A 17431-nucleotide genomic window follows, 5' to 3' on the forward strand; every position below is an offset into this window, starting at 1 on the left:
AGAATATTAACGGACGGACACGGACAAAATCAATTTATTAATGAACGGACACAGACATGAATTTTCATTCGGTAGTGTGTCCGTGAACCGTCCATTTGTCCGTCAAAAGCTTAACAGACGAACACGGACATGGGCTCGTCCGGTCCCGTCTGTGTACACCCCTAATAGAAACCACTGCTTAGGCGAATTCTTCAAAATGAACTAAAATACTATTGGTTTAACCTTATCAACTATAAACCCTTGACTGTAGATGGTAGCACAAATGGAGTTAAAGTCACTCAGGTGAAAATACAACTCCTATGTTGCTTTCCCGTGAAAAGTGGGTAGCCCAGTCAAGCTACTTTGTCTAACTTAAAAGTTCTTCCATCTCTAAGTAGGACATAATCGAGAGAATGTTTGTTGCCACCTGTGGAATGAAGTGGATTTGTACTCCACGAACTAGAGGTGGAATATAAGCTTGTGGGAATTCATCATCATAATCATATAATGGAGTTGGGGTCACATGTTCACTGGTGATCTAGGTATTTGTTGTTGTTGGTTGTAATGGTATTGGGACTAATTTTGTTGATAATATTGGTAATTCTAGGGAGGTGCTTGTTGGTATTGATTTTGTTGAGTAACCCCTTGATCATCTTCAAAATCTTTTTCATCTCCATTATCCATATTCCCATCATTCCTGAATTCCAACGGCCCTGGACGTTTTTGTGGACCCGACTTAACCGACTGGTTATAATCCCCTCGATTTACTTTGTTATTTATGTTATATCCTTGAGGGAGTACTTGATTTTGTAAGTTTGAGGTTCAAAATTTTGATAAGCCAAAGGGTCATTGTCAAGGTTAGTTTGTTGTTTGGATCTGGTTTCCACCTCGGTTAGATTAGTTTCGGTTTTGGTTCTAACCAGGTGGTGGTGGGTTATTTTCAGGGATTTTTGAGGTATTGGATATTCTTGGTTGATGGGTTTCTCTTGGTTTTTGGTTGGGTCTGTGGGTGGCACTTGTTTGTCTTGTTGACTCATTTCTTTAACTTTTGGTTGTGACGATTCGGCTTCAAACTCTTTATTCTGACCCATTCTTTGAGCTGCCCGGTTTCTTTTAGCTGTTTTTTCAATATCTGGGTCAAACTAAAATGTCTCCTTATTCTTTGAATACCTTGTATACATAAACCTATAAGATTACATGCACACATAAAACACGAACACCCCGCGTCAAACTGATAAAAATAATTAAACTAAAAGTGAAAGCAAACAAACACACTAAACTAGCACTTTGCGCGTTGAATCCCCGACAATAGCGCCATTTTGATCGATGTTGAAAGGTCAATCAAAAATATTTATAAAATACCTTTACTAGCAATTGCAAGTAAGGAGTCGAAACCACAGGGAATCAGCGGAAAGTGCAATTCATGTTCATTGTTTACTGATTAATTAACTAAGGCGGATAGACGATGTCAAGCGGTTTGAAAATTGAGTTGGTTGTAACACAATTTGAGAAAAAGTGACTACACTTCAGGTTCGAGTAGTGCATGAACTGACTGACCAAACTTATACCAATTGGGGGATCACATAGACATAATTTGTTTATTAGAACAGATAAATAATTACTAGACATTGTAGTTTGGTTATGGTGATTCACATAACTTAATCCGACGAATTGACACAACTGAATACGATCTACCTAATTACCAGTTCATTAATATAATATATCAATAATTAATGGCAAATGGTTCAATGATGGTAGGAACTTAATCCTAAATGTTGATAAACACAAACAAATAATTGATGACAAAAGAAGTTCTAGAAAAACATATGTTTAATTGGTTCAGATAAACATAAAGATATAATCAACCAAAAGATTAATCAAACTAAATCCCAATATAAGTAATGTTTATAAAATTCAGTCATATGCAAAACCCTACACCTGAAGTGGTCAAGAGTGGTTTAGCCTTGCCTCTGCGTCATGAATCCTTCAATTGTTGAGTGGAATCTTTTAATCATGGAGGAATCTATGATCAGGAAGTGTTTAGAAGGTGGAGAATGGCTTCCGGATACCCCAAACGGCTTGAAGAAATTCCTTTTTCATAAGCCTAAAGGTATATTTATATATGGGGTCAAAAACCCAATTTCCACATCTTTCTACGAACCATGCCACAAGTTGTGGTCATAGGACCGCAAGTTCGCCCCCATTAGAAAATACTTCAATCTTAATTAGTGTCATGAGCTATGAGCATTCACGGTTGTGCCCAGACGTATAATCCATCGTCAATTGGGTGTGACAGTTAGGGATAGACCCACATTAGAGACAACATATTAAATTTTCCATGGACCCCAGAAGAATTAATAGCTGCAACCCATGCTATCAAAATAACTTAGCTCAGGTGACACCATTTTGTTTATATCAGACAGGTCACAAGTTAGAGCCTGTCTAAGTCCTGTTTTCTAGTTTTTTTTCCTTTTAGTGGATGTCCAAGTTAGTAGATTAGTGGGTGGTTGGCCCATTAGGTGTATGTTTATTTCCTTCTGATATTCTTGTTTTGAATGCCTTTAATAGGCTTTTTTTTATGAATCAATAAAAATTTAGAACAAAGTTACTCTTATTATCTTAATTTTCTTAGAGTATTTGTCTGCTACAAAAGGCTAATTAGGAGGCTGACCATCTCGAATCATTCTTTAACACAAACTCACTTTGCAACAACCGCCATTGTGACTCTCGTTGGTGGCTGCCCTCCTCTACTTACACCTATTGGTTGCTTGAGACTGAACAATAACTTTAGTGCATCTGATGTTTCAAAAGATATTAAGATTGGCTGAGTTATATCCATGTGATTTTAGTTATGAAGAAAGAGATCTTATTTTGTGTGTGTTTCTAATAATTTATTATTATATATAGTTTTTTAATATGATATTTTTTTATTATGTTCCTCATCCCACCCTACTCGTACAACGACTGACTCGAAAAAACTTAACACCAAAAAAAATGGGACCCATTGGTAAAAAGTCCTAGGACCACCGCCGGTCACAACCCATTATAAGCCGAACGAAATTGTCACCCAATGTTTCCCGATCAACCCACCCATTCTGTCACACCTAAGTATTAGGTTTTTTTCGCAACATGTGTAATAACTATAATGCGTTTCAATTTTCTCAAAATATCTAAACTAAAAGTAGCAAAACAAAAAGTAGTTAATTTCTTCTGGCATTACATTACTACAATCACCTTCATCACGTAGATGTGATGATACCTTTGATCTCACAAAGATGTCATTAATCCGACTACAGCAAGCTGATTCATCGGACTGCATGCTACCGGGGCCACCCTCCCGCAACAACGGCGGATCAGCTAACCTCGTATCCACCGGCCTCCTCGCCTACGCGGCCGGCAGCACCGTCCCCATCCTCTACACTCGGTCCATGCAGCTCATCTCCGTCTTCCCTATCCCGCTTCCCGCCAGCAGCAGCTCGTTGTCCCCATTCGTCACCTCGGTCCGATGGTGCCCGGTCACCATCCGTCTAGACGTCCTCTCCCATGACCCGACATCCTCACATTCCCACCTCCTCCTCGCTGCAGGCGACCGTCAAGGCCGCATTTGCCTTCTGGACCTCCGCTCGAAAGCACCTGCTCCTTCGATGTTCCTCAAAACCGACCAGACGTTAAAACTGGGCATCCAAGGCCTCTGTTGGATCCAGTCCAGATCCGACTCTTGGGTCATCGCTGCTCTAGCCGGTCCGTCGACGTTGACACTCTACAACATCTACACCGGCAAATGCTTCTTCAAATACCACAACGCACACGAAACGTTCTCGTGCATTAAACGCGATCCCTTCGACTCCCGCCATTTCTGCGTCATGAGCTTGAAATGGTTCTTGTTGTCAATCAATGTCCATGGCAGCGCCTCCGAATCCGACGTGGCCTTGGAGGAGCTTAAGATCGCCACGGACGTCTCTGAACTGGTGAAGCTGGAGAAGGAAAGCTGTGTTGTCAGTCCGGTTAATAATGCTCCAGCTTCGGCTTTGTATCCTGCTTATGTGGTGAAGCTTGCCTTTTCGCCTCATTGGAGGCACATTCTATATGTTACTTTCCCTAGGGAATTAATTGTCTTTGATCTGCAGTATGAAACGCCTTTGTACCCAGAAGGTGTGGGAAGTTTCTAGACGTCTTACCTGACCCGAGCATGGTGCTGGTTTATTGTGCTCATTTTGATGGTCGCCTCACCGCCTGGCGTCCCAAGGAGTAAGTACATTTTATGGGTCATGCTACAGCCATTCACTAATTAAACACTCATACAACCGTTTTGCAAACAAAAATAGTCAAACTTAGAAAATTATTGGTCAAATATTCGGGTGGCTGTTCTCGATTATTATTGGTCACAACAGTTGTTTGGCCAAAACTGGACAGTCGTTTTGACCATAGACGGTGAATCTTTGAAATTATTTTCGTCAAAACGTCCATCTGAACTCTATCTAGACGGCCGTTTGAAACAGTGTGGGATCGATTAGATATCAGAGGGTTTGTATTGATGGCCCTATATATTATTGGTTAACTTGTTGTGTATGCATTAATGTTCCTAGATCTTATTTTAATATTAATTTTATTATAGTTATAGAGGGGAACAGGTGCATGATATGTGTATGATGGAAGAGCCGGTGCCATCAGTTGGGTCATCTGTGCCTGTACCTTCCCTTCTTGCAGTTGTGATCTCTCAATCTGATTCCACTCTGCAAAACATTAGCATGCATTTTTCTGATGTGGATAGAGTTTCATGGTCTGAGAAGGAATTTGAAATGGATTTCGACAATCCTCTAGATTTTCGTGATGAATCGAATCTGTAAAACATATTTGTTATCAATTTCTGATGATGGGAAAATATGGAATTGGCTTCTTAATTCTGAAGGCTCCACGGATGATCAAAAGATGAATCAGATGTTGCAAATGGTGCAGAAACTAGTAAAGTGCCGGTTCTATCCTCTAGTGATTCCATGAAATTTGGCAAAGGTTATTCATCGGCCTCCAATATAAGCCCGGAAAAGCTGACGTTAAAGGTTCATACTTAACTTCTCATATTAGGTTTATACGCACTTGTTTAGCTTTGATCATTGATGCATTTTGTGTATTTGATGCAGATTAGCCTTGTTGGTCAGCTTCATCTGCTTTCTTCAATGGTGACTATGTTGGCTGTACCATCTCCTTCTATGACAGCTACTTTGGCAAGTGAGTTGTGTTGTTTTCCTTTATCAATTGAAACCGAATTTTATGCAACTTTTGCTATTAGGTTTTAACAAACGTACACAGTAAAATCTCATTCATAGCAAGTTAATGATAGGATACGTGCAGGAATAACATTATAGTAGCAGCAAAGTACTGATATGTAAACTGTAAAGCATAGAATCTAGAAAACCTGTGAACACAATAGTAGTGGTAAACTACTTATATGTAGAGTATATTATCCAGATAAACATAACAGTAGCAGTAAACTAGTTATAACGCAAAATGAGATACTATATATGAAGGTGGAGGAAACCTTCCGGTTGTAGCTGTTCCACTGGTTGCTTTGGGAACTCAAAATGGCTCAATCGACATTATTGATGTGTCGGCAAATGCTATAGCTGCAAGTTTTTCTGTCCATGATGGTGTTGTAAGAGGGTTAAGGTGGCTTGGAAATACTAGACTTGTCTCATTCTCACACAGTCTGGTATGAAATATTCTAAATCCGGTCAACACATTACTACTTTCTTGGTTAACCTTATTGTTTTCACATATGTTAATTCAGGGAAATGAGAAAATCTGGAGGCTTTGTGAATAGGCTTGTTGTTACATGTCTTCGCAGCGGTCTTAATCGAATGTTCAAGGTTCTACAAAAGCCTGAGCGCGCACCAATTAGAGCTCTGCGGGTTTCGTCTTCTGGAAGGTGTACAAAATTAATTATTGTTTTTGTTCCACTTGTCATAATTATCAAAGTGGTTCAATTTTGTAAATAAAAAAAATATACACTAATGCATTTTGCAGGTATCTTTTGATCTTACTTCGTGATGCGCCCGTGGAGGTTTGGGCAATGAAAAAAACTCCAATTATGGTAAACTAGCTGATTATATTTGTGTTGATTTTCGTATGTTAATTGTTGTTACCTTTATTTCATTATTATTATTATTATCTTTGCAGCTTAGGTCTTTAGCTCTTTCATTCACAGTTTTGGAATGGACTCTTCCCGCGGTTCCACGACCGAATCAGAGTGGACCATTTAAGCAACCCGCAGCTAGTTCACAAGATCAGACAGCTGACATGGCAGGGGCCCCTACGGACTCTAGTCAGATCCTTTCACTTAATTTATCCCTTCATCTCTTGGAACTTTGTCCTATGTGTACTTGGAAGAAATAAGGTTTTCAATAATGCTCAAAAGTAACATGCAGATGGAGCTCAAGAAGACTTCACAGAAAGTTTTGCATTTGCTCTAGTAAATGGTGCACTCGGAGTGTTTGAATTTCATGGACGTAGGATCCGAGATTTCAGGTACATATGCTATAAGGATATTTGGAATTTTGTAGTCCCATTTAGGTCTGCTTCATTCACTCATGTTCAGTTACATCATTAGGCACATGTTTTTTTTGAAGATTTTGTGTTGTGTTTAAGTTCAACATCCTTTTGTTATTCAATTTCTTTAGTGAGTTTTTGGAAGATTCGGAAGTCTAATATTTTATATCTTCCCTTTACTTGGCATACTTCGCATAAGTTGTCTATGCTGATGTATCATGATGATTATTTCCTACTTTGCAGACCGAAATGGCCCGATGCATCATTTATTTCTTCTGAAGGACTGATTACAGCAATGGCTTATCGTATTCCTCATGTGGTTAGTTTATTTTCATAAGGGTTAATATCATTAAAAAAACAACAACAGCATGATTTGTATGTCAAGTTATGGGGGACAAATTAGGGAATGTTCGGTGGTGGGACGTGACAACTGGACAATCTTCCTCTTTCAGCACTCACAGAGAAGGAATTAGAAGAATCAAATTCTCGCATGTTGTTCTTGGAGACCGTAGCCTCGGACGCATTGCTGTTTTGTTTAATGACAATACATTTTCAATATTTGATCTTGTAAGTGAGAAAAGTAGCATTTTGCTTCTTTTCTTACTTGCTGTTTGTCACCTATGTTCCAACATATTTTTAGGTACATAATATTTGAATAATATTTGTCAAATCATATATAATTGAATTAAAATCTTTCACTTTCAGGATTCAAAGGATCCATTAGCCAATTCCTTATTGCAGACTCAGTATCCAGGAACCCTTGTACTGGAACTTGATTGGTTACCTGTGCGAACCGATTAAAATGATCCTTTGATATTATGTATTGCTGGAGCCGATAGTAGCTTTCGTCTTATTCAGGTTAACATGTATGTATCACATCTCACTTGCTTTGATTTCCAGCTACGTTAAATAATATATTCATTAACGTTTAAAATATTTCCGTTCAGTGACAAAAGAATCAGTAATGTAACGCATCCCGGATGTGTGAAGGAACGTTTTCGACCAATGCCAATATGTTCTCCAGTATTGCTTCCTACACCACATGCCATGGTAATATAATACTAGCAATATTTTATTTATCCTTTCATTGTGAACATGATAGAGTTAAATTGTATTTCATAACAAGCATTAAGGTTGATCTTGCAATATGGGGTAAAGCCCTCATGGTTTGACACACATAGTGCAATTCCAGATATTAAAGGGAATCCCCAAATGTTAAGAAGTTCATCATCTGTTGGAGACCTTCGTAGTTATTTGATTGATGCGTCGCCTATTGGTGACTCGGTTGTCCCCGAGTTGCTTCTTAAAGCATTAGACCCTTACCGAAGAGAAGGTAAGCTTTATAGGATCAGGACCAGTTCATAACTTTCAAATAATTCAAAAACTTCTAGAACTCTTAACAACTAACCATTTTATTCAGTTTATTTCATATATTTAATATTATATGATGGTGGTTTTGTCATTTATTATATGTAGTTATGTGATTGCATATACGTAATCACAAGTTTATATATGCATAACAACCAGATTGCGTATTTACATATATGTGTAATAACCAACATAGATACATGTAATCAGAATTCAGAAATTTCGTATAATATGTGATAAAACTACCCTCCAAGAATATTAGATACATAACCTAAATAAAGAAAATGATTAATTGTTAAGAGCTCTTAAAGTCCTTCAGTTTTTGGGAAGTTCTAAAATGATCATGATCATATATGCATATGCATACATACATACATACATATATGATATATGAAAAAGTTCATTAGTTTTTTCTTTTTTTATAATCTTGTATGTTATATTGAATCAGGTTGTGTATTAGATGACGAAAGTGTGCGACAGTATGCTTCTATACTCAACAAGGGTTCTGCTGCGAGGTTTTCTTTTGCTGCTGCAATATTTGGTGAAACCCTAGAGGCTTACTTTTGGTTGCAATTTCCGCGTGCAATAAAACACTTGTTGAACATGTTATCTAACAAATCTTTGAAACGAGCACCCGTAAAACTTCCAACTACATCAGTTGATGACAGCTAGGATGTTTACCAAAGGGAGATCTAAAGCAGTGTCAACACACACAAATTTAGTGGTACATTTATGCTTCTTTCCAACAAAATCACACAAATTTAGTGGTAACATGATTTATGCTTCTTTATGGAAAAAATGTCAGTTTGCTTGAAACATAATATTATATCTGTCTTGGTAGAATGATGGCCAACTTAGGATGATGGCTTTTGACCAACAAGAGTTGTGGGAAAATGCGAGTGAACGTATTGCATGGCATGAGCAACTGGAGGGTGAACAGTCTATACAGAACTGTGTACATGAGTGAGTTTATATCGTTATTGGGTTTTTAGATTGATAGTGATGATACATAATAACCCAATTGGTAACTGGATTTCCTGATAATATATCAGGCTTGTGACGGTTGGTAATTTGAATGCTGTTGTGCATTTACTGCTATCAACTCCACCAGAGAGCTCGTTTTTCTATCTGAATGCTCTGTGTGCGATTGCTCTTTCATCTGCAGTTTCAAGGTCGCTGAATGAACTGGCGGTTAAGGTAGTTGTAGCAAATATGGTGAGGACGGACAGGTCATTGTCGGGCACGCATTTGCTTTGCTCTGTTGGGAGATATCAGGAAGCTTGTTCACAGGTTGTATTTTTAGGAAGTTATTGTTTCTGATAAATACCTAAAACATGATACTTTGATTAGACATTTATGATTGATTTAATTCTTAAAGGTGTATGTTATGTTCATATGTTTTTAGCTCCAAGATGCTGGATGTTGGACAGATGCTGCAACTTTGGCAGCAGCACATTTGAAAGGAACTGACTATGCAAGGTTCGTTTATGTTCGTTCCTTTAAGTTTGTTTACGTTTGTTCCCTTATGTTCGTTAGTTTACATTTTTTAAGTCAATCTGTTTAAGTCGCTAATGTATTCATTTAAATTTTGTAGGCTCATTACAATTTTGTTTAGTAATAATAACTTTTTAGAACCAACAAACTGTTGTTCACAGTTACTTTAGATTGATTTTAGCTCAGTGGTATTCGTTTTTGTTCGTGAACCGTTTGTTTAGACTATTAATGAACGAACACGAACAAGAAAATCTTGTTCGTTTAATTTTTGTTCAGTTAGAGTTAAACGACAAATGCTTCGTTCGGTTCACTCACAGGCCTAGTTGTACATAAAGATAAGAAATCTTATAAATAGGATCGTTCATGTTTTTATATTATTAATTGTGTTTATTCTGTTATGTTATTTAGATATGCATCATTTCATTTGTTATAATTTTCAGGGTAATGCAAAGATGAGCAGGGCATGTCTTAAATGTTGAACACAACATCTAGAGGTATAATTCACTTATAGATATTTGACCTGCCTTACCCTATTCAAATAGCTGGACTTTCTTGAAACTTTGACCCGAATGGTTGAATGATTATGGAATGCAGGGCACTAATAATGTATGTAGCAGCTGGTTCGTTGCAAGATGCATTAGCAGCACTGCACGAGGCTCAGCAACCCGATACAGCCGCCATGTTTATTATTGCATGTCGGGAAGTTCATGCTGAATTTATAGAAAACTTAGATCCTAATGAAGACCCGTCGGTCAAGGAAAAGTTGCTCGTGCTACATGGATTAAACCCACAAAATGAAGTAGTTATTGCGGTTGGTGAGTTATACACCAAGTACCAACAGAACCTAGTCCATCTATGCATGGACTCGCCGCAATTTTCAGAATAATTCAAGTTTTTTAAAAGAAACTGAAGCCAAGTAATTGATATGTAAAGCTTCCGGGACGGTTACAAATAATTATTTTTTATCTTTTTATTATAAAATAAAATTGACTCCATTTTGATGCAACCAAGATCATTGTTTGCATAATATGACAACTTTTGGTCTCACAACATATATATGAACCATTTGAGCCTTTGCATGTATGGTTTGAAGGACTTAAAAGTTATGATCAAAAGATAAGGTTGACTTATTTTGAAATTAAGAACATGTATTAGCTAGGCAAGAATTGGAACTTTCGTACTTATTTTGAAATGGGAGGTATATTCTGTGAAGTGTAGTCTGCCTAGTGTTTGGTCAAATATAATTAAGGAATGCAATAAGTTGAAGGTGGACCATCTCTACTTCAATGATCTTATAAATTGTTCCGTGGGAGACCGGTCATCAGTGCGTTTTTTGTTAGACCGGTGGGTGCCGGAGTGTTGTTTAAGGGATAGATTTCCAGATCTTTTTGCTTTGGACAATGATAAAAGATGCGTGGTGAAAGATAGATTAAAGATGGAGGGTTCGGTGCTATTATTGATGTGGTCTTGGAAGAAAGACCCGACTTTTTTTGAATTGATACATTTGCAAGAGTTGATCGATGTTGTAAAGCAGGTGGCTATAAAGAATTCGGCGGATTCGTGGAGTTAGGACAGTGACCCAAGGGGATCCTTTTCGGCTGCAGCTGTTAGAGGTTGGTTGGCTGGTAGACGCCTAAGTAATACCGAGTTGGCTATAGAGTGGTGTAAATGGATTCCAGATAAGTGTAATATTTTTATGTGGAGAGCCTTATTAGATCGTCTTCCTACTAAGACGGCCTTGCGTTGAAGGAATATAAACACCGATAATAGTGCTTGTGTTTTTTGTGATGATGGTGAGGAGACGGTTGATCACATTTTTACGGCTTGTGGGTTTGCTACCGGGGTGTGGAAGGGGGTTTTAAGATGGTGCGAGCTCCCTAATTTCTTTGCGTTTAGCGTGAAAGATTTGATGGAGTCGCATAAGTTGAAGGGGATTTCGTTAGTGAAAAAGGAGATTCTTAAAGGTGTGGTTATGATTTGTTGTTGGCGAATATGGAAAGCAAGGAATGAACATATTTTTAATAATAAGAGATGCAAAGTTGTTGACATTGTAGCGGATATTAAGGCGTATAGTTTTCTGTGGTATAAGAATAGACACAAGGCTTCGGTTAGCGATTGGAATTCTTGGTGTAATTTGTTTTTGATGTAATGTGAATCACGCCCCCTCTCTCCTCCTTGGAGAGTGGGTGGTTTTCGCGTGTGTTTTAATGAAGTTCAACTTTCAAAAAAAAGTATGTAATGTATATATTTGTGTTAAAAAAGAAAATATTCAAGTTTATATATGGTACATATATAAATACCAAAAAAATGTTGATTTATCATTTATGGGTTAGATTGCATGAATGTTAAAAAGTGATCGGCTTGTTGACGTGTGGTCGAAGACTCACTCAAAAATAAACCGAATACAACTAATTAGATAGCGGTAAGCGGATATCGAACACAGGGAGTTTGTGGAAATTGTGTTACCAAGTAGTTATGTAATTTATCTAAATTAAACTAAATGCAAAAAGTAAATTCAACGACTTGGTTGTTTGGTTTTGATAACAAAAAGAATTAAGCAATAAACGAGTTTTAAACAGTATGCGAAAATATGCTTTCCCTCGGTTTCAGGTTTCCATGAATGTTACAGTTGATGTTTAAACTGAGTTCGTGTTTATGTAAACGAATGCGATAAATGAAGATCAAGTACTTGGATTATACAACGCAAGGTGATCAATCAAAAACCAATTAGTTTATCTAACCCTAAATCCATCCCGATTAATCTCGATTACTTAAAGAACCAAGAACTGACGGTTTAGAACACAAAATCGATAAACTAATAATCTATCAATCAATACATAAACATCATAATAATGAAATCAATAAGATCAAATATTATCTCAGAAATTGATAAAACATTCAACCAAACAAGCATAATAAACCTTACAATCCGAGGGAAAACATAAAAGAGTTTAGCCGAACATGATTCGGTTCGTCATTCCTTCGATTATAATTTGCATATGAATCAAAAACAAGTCTTTAATGATTACCACACTCAAAATAATATTCTTGTCTCCAAAAATCGCCTCCAGGTGTTTCTTGATGAAAAAATCTCATTCATATGAAAAAAACCGTCCCAAATATAAGAAAAACGGCAGTTACAAAGTTGCAGCGTCGCCTCCACCGTAAGCTACGGTGGCAACCGTAGCTTACGGTGGCTTCCAAAACCCGACGGTAGCTAGAATCTGCCATACGGCAGATTGATTTCTTCAACCCCACCGTAGCTTACGGTGGGTACCGTAAGCTACGGTGGTCTTCAGACCAACTTCTTATTTTCAAGATATTTAATTCGTTCCAAGTCCGTTTTCGCCACCGTTTTCGCCTACGTTCTCGTAATTCCATCATCTAGCTTTTCATACCTGCCATTACATGAGTAAACGTAGTTAACCAATTCAACAAGATAAACCGATTAAACGCATCAAAATTAATGAACTTAAACCACTTAAGGGTTGTCCCATGGACCACCCGTCACATTCCCACACTTACACGTTACTTGCCCTCAAGCAACATCTCAAAACAAGATCTTTCTATTACATTCAACTTGTTTCCACCAATCTTACCACAATTCCGGTTCAGTTAAGGTCCCAAGTCATACCCTATTCCCTTTTTTTTATCGGGTGCACTAGTTCACTTGACTTTCCATTTAAACCAAAGATTTCTAACCAAACCTAATATGCTTTCGGTTTTTACCTACACATAACACACATTTACACATTAACTTTTCCTTGCACTGTATTCTTGAGTTTTTTTTCCATGGGATAAGAAAGGAAATGATAAGATTTTAGTTTGAATCTTCATTATTGAGTTTTTTTTATAAAAGAAATGATAGGAAATGATAGAAAAACTTGGGTGTTTTAAGTCCCAATGTTTTCTTGCCAATTTGGCATGATTTGGAAAGAAATGAAATGATAAATATTTAAAATTATCACTTTACCCTTCAATCTACATCTAATAATTGTTTTGAAAAGGCTATATTTGTAAAACTACACATTTTTTTCTTTTCCATTCCTTTCATTTAAACTAAAGAATGTAATTAACCATTTCTTTTCTTCCACTTTCTTTCATTTTTCATTAAACTTGAGAATGCATTATATGCATGTACTTTCTTTTCTTCTCCCATCCTATCCAGTCTTATACTTTCCTTTCTTTTAATTAAAAACTCGAGAACGCAGTGTTGGTGATCATTCATACAATGTTGCATTTAATCAATTCTCCTCGCATACGCTTGTACAATCATCAAATCTCCACCTATGTAAATGCATTTGACATGAATACAAATCAAGAGGTCTTAAAACGGGTTGTAATGGGGCCAAGTGTAAGGGTATGGAAGGGAATATTGAAAGTAGCTCAAGCGATCCGATCCAACTTATTACAAACAATCTAAGAAAATTAAAAATAAAATAAACAACTATAATCATCACTAACTTCTCTTCTTTTATTCTTTCTTTTTTTTGTTTTTCTTTTCACTCAATATATAATACTTTGAATATTGCATACATAAACATCGTAATTCTAATACAACCCTTTTTTTTGAACTAATATAATACTTGAACATTACATACTAGCATGATAAACATAATGCTTCACATCTCTAATTGATGAATACTAAAACAATTACATAGAAACCTATAAAGTCGGATTGTTTCGCAAAATAACACCGGGGTTGATCAAATAAAAGAATAGGCCCAATAAGGTTTTCTAAAGGAGCCAACCCCCCGCCCCTCACATAACCATCCTCATATGTATAATGTATGAGGCCCCAACCCTCCAAAACCCACACTCTCGCTCATCCAGATGAGGCTTAACCTAAGTGCCTTTATCACTTTTGCACTCATGCCAACCTAAGATCTCGAAATGCACTAATTGTACAAGTTCTATCGGAGAATATCAACCATTTCACCAATCCTTGCTTTCTCAATTTCCAAGTGTAACAAACGTGTTATGCAAGTTATTACACCGAAAACATGCTAACCTTGGTTAGAAAACTACATAATCTCCTTTTTAAAACAACTAGGCACATGTTATTTAGGGAATTGTGACTATGAAAAGGGACCAAAACTTCACCCCGCCATCTTACCACTTTCCGATTCTTTTAAACACATTTTTTTAAATTTTTCTATTTTTCTGATTTTTTTTTATTTTTTCTTTTAACGAAATTTTTCAAAACAAACAAAATTTTCCCCATCCCCACACTTGGGATACATTGTCCCCAATGTACGGTTTTTGAGAGACAAAAGAAACAAACTACTTCAAACACAACCCTCTTTTCAACACAACCCTTTAATACTTAATCAAAAGTATTTTGTCCACCACCTATCCACCCACAAACAAATAAAAACACAAAAGATAACTTATACAAATCTACGCAAAATGATGTTCACCTGGTAACACGAGATTCCATCAGAAGAAGGGCGGTCGGGCTGGCCCGAAAATGGACGTCATCACATCGTTGAACTCACCAAATCCAAATGCATCTTGACCATCACCACCTTGCTCACCTCCTTGTTGTTGCGAGGTGCTTTGACTTGAACCTTGATTGGGATCCACCCAGCTAGAATGATGCAATGGTGGTGTAGGGTATGACACACTACCATCATACGGTGGCAAAGTGGTGTAATCCACATATGGCGGGTCGGCCACAACCGGCTATCCCGCATGCCACACGTCATGCATTCGTCGCTGACGATCATCAAGGTATCGGCTGTTCATGTCATCTTCAAAGGCATATGCATGGGTGCGGTTCCACTGCTCTTGTCGATCATAACTCCACTTTAATGCCCTTTCCATGCTCGTACCCATGAAGGTTTGTTGATCAAAAATGGTTTGGGAATATTCGGGCCAATTCCCAAACGTGGGCGGTCTTTGTCTTTCTACCACCTCTTGCATTGTTCCTTGATAAGCCCAACTCGAATCATACGGCCTTTGTGCATAGTCAAATGCACTTCCAACATAACCCGATTGCATTCCCGGTTGACTTCCATCCCCACTCGGTCCCCCTTGATCCACATTCATATGAGTTACATTTGGATCATCATGATATGCCTCATCACCACTCAACTCATCTTCACTTTCTGGGTCATCCTCCTCACCCGCAATTAATGGTCTTGTATTTTCCTTCAAAACTCTCCATCTCTTTCTGTCACTCTTCAACTTGTGGTACCGTTCGGAAGTTGAATATACCCAACTGGACCCCAAATGTGAAATGTCAAATGGATTGAATTTCTTATAAGAACCCCTATCACCCACTCGAATAGCACCATATTTCTTCAACAATGCCGTTATTAACCGACAATGTGGTATGATCTTCCGGTCCACACTATTCCGGCTTATCCATACGTTATTCGTTACTAAAAATCGATATGAAATCAGTGGTGAGCCATGTAGTAACGTGTATAATATTGGAACTTCGGGATATCGTACCTCGATCCTATCACCTCGACGCGGTATGACGTTATTGATGCTTATCGTTAACATCAATTTTGCTTCCATCTTTAAATTTCTCCAGTACAATTTCCCGGCGTATGTTCCGGGAAAAAACATATCATCCAACATTGTATTCCACATCGGGTACTTCTCAGGTGCAAAATACAAATCGTCCAAATCCGGGAACTTATATTGATTATGCGGTTTACTATCGAATTTTGCCACCCGTCTCAAACTGTCAAACGACATTTCCACTTGAACCCCATTCACAGTACCAATTAACTTGTGCTTTGATGGATGGTTACCTGTAACCTGTCGTAAGGTAGCCATCCATTCTTGTATTTCTGAATTGAACAGGTGAGTTGATTCCTTGTCATAACATTTCAGAGCCGCTTCCCAACCCAACTCTCTGAATTTAGCGGTAACCCCAAATGGACCAAATTCTTCTTCTCTTACTTCTTTTTCGCAAATAAATGCATCAGTTCGTTGTCTCAACGCGTTCATTTGATCATGGAAGAGCTCCGCTTGCCATTCTTGAGGTTGATCTGCCAAAGACCCTGATCTCCATATTGGCTTTTCCCTTATTTGCTCCTCTTCCTCCTCACTTTCCGGGTCATCCCTTTGAAAAATTAACCTTCTTCTTTTCGGTTGGTCAGCCGGGTTACTTGAAGACCCAACCGGTTCCTTTCCTTTTCGACCCATTCTAAACACAACAACAAAACAACAAAAGAGAAAGTTAATCACTTTTCAACTTTGAACATCCTCACACTTGCTTAATATTATGATTACAGATGTTACTCAAACATATTATTCAACTTTTCAAACAATTTCACAAAATTTTAACATTATGTCCACTAAATGACCAATAATATGCCCATAATTATGTTTCAAATCATACTAATCATCTTCAACCATAACACATTCAAACTCATTATTCAACAATTCAACAATTTAAGCAAGTATGGATGTAGCAACAATTATGAACAACTTACAATTTCCTTGCAATATACCATCAAGAATGATAATAGATTACATACCTTGTTGTTGTAGAGGATGAAGATGAACAAGCTTCAAAATACACAAAAAACCCAAAACATTTCGGACTTGGTTGTTCACAATCGACCACCAAGACGGGAGATTCTCACAAATACAATGGTATAATTGAAACCCTTGTGAGATTCTAGCCAATTTAGAGCCAAAAATCAATTGATTTGGTTAGGAAATAAGAAAGTTATGATGGTATGAAGTGGGAGTTAGGGTTTGAAGGTTTTGAGAAGATGAAGAAGATGTAGGTGGAATGAATGGTGAAAGTGATAGGAAATACGTATGTGGTGTAGGTTAATTGTGATTTTTGTTTTGTTTTTTTTTTTTTAAATACCGGAACCCGTCGCCCAGCTCCAAGGGTCCACCGTAAGATACGGTGGACACCGTAGCCTACGGTGGCCTTGGGTCACAAATTCCACCGTACAACAGACTCGGGCTAGCGTAGCATTTTTTCTCCCCACCGTAGCCTACGGTAGGTACCGTAGGTTATGGTAGACCTGTAGGTTTTTTTTCATTTTTCAATTTTTTTTAAACGGTAAGG

General features: G+C 37.6%; 1 protein-coding gene and 1 pseudogene across 1 annotated transcript; one reads left to right on the top strand and one right to left on the bottom strand.

The window, feature by feature from the left end:
• The first annotated feature begins 2925 nt into the window (after window positions 1-2925).
• On the top strand, window positions 2926-10270 carry LOC143635603 (uncharacterized; annotated as a pseudogene).
• Window positions 10271-14847: 4577 nt separating this feature from the next.
• Window positions 14848-17130, bottom strand: LOC143635604 (uncharacterized). Its single transcript, XM_077103391.1, has 2 exons — window positions 16884-17130; window positions 14848-16549 (listed from the first exon to the last, which is right to left on the bottom strand). Exon 2 carries the CDS (start codon window positions 16546-16548, stop codon window positions 15070-15072), a length of 1479 nt encoding a protein of 492 aa, XP_076959506.1. The 5' UTR covers window position 16549; window positions 16884-17130; the 3' UTR covers window positions 14848-15069.
• Window positions 17131-17431: the final 301 nt, after the last annotated feature.

Source organism: Bidens hawaiensis, unplaced genomic scaffold (assembly GCF_021521415.1).
Source record: "Bidens hawaiensis isolate Kalapana, Puna unplaced genomic scaffold, B.hawaiensis_p1.1 tig00007614_1, whole genome shotgun sequence".
Classification (NCBI taxonomy): Eukaryota; Viridiplantae; Streptophyta; class Magnoliopsida; order Asterales; family Asteraceae; genus Bidens; species Bidens hawaiensis.

What these genes read in the sequence shown, in the direction of transcription:
- LOC143635604 (XM_077103391.1), bottom strand. Translation starts at nt 16,548, where the DNA reads ATGGGTCGAAAAGGAAAGGAACCGGTTGGGTCTTCAAGTAACCCGGCT.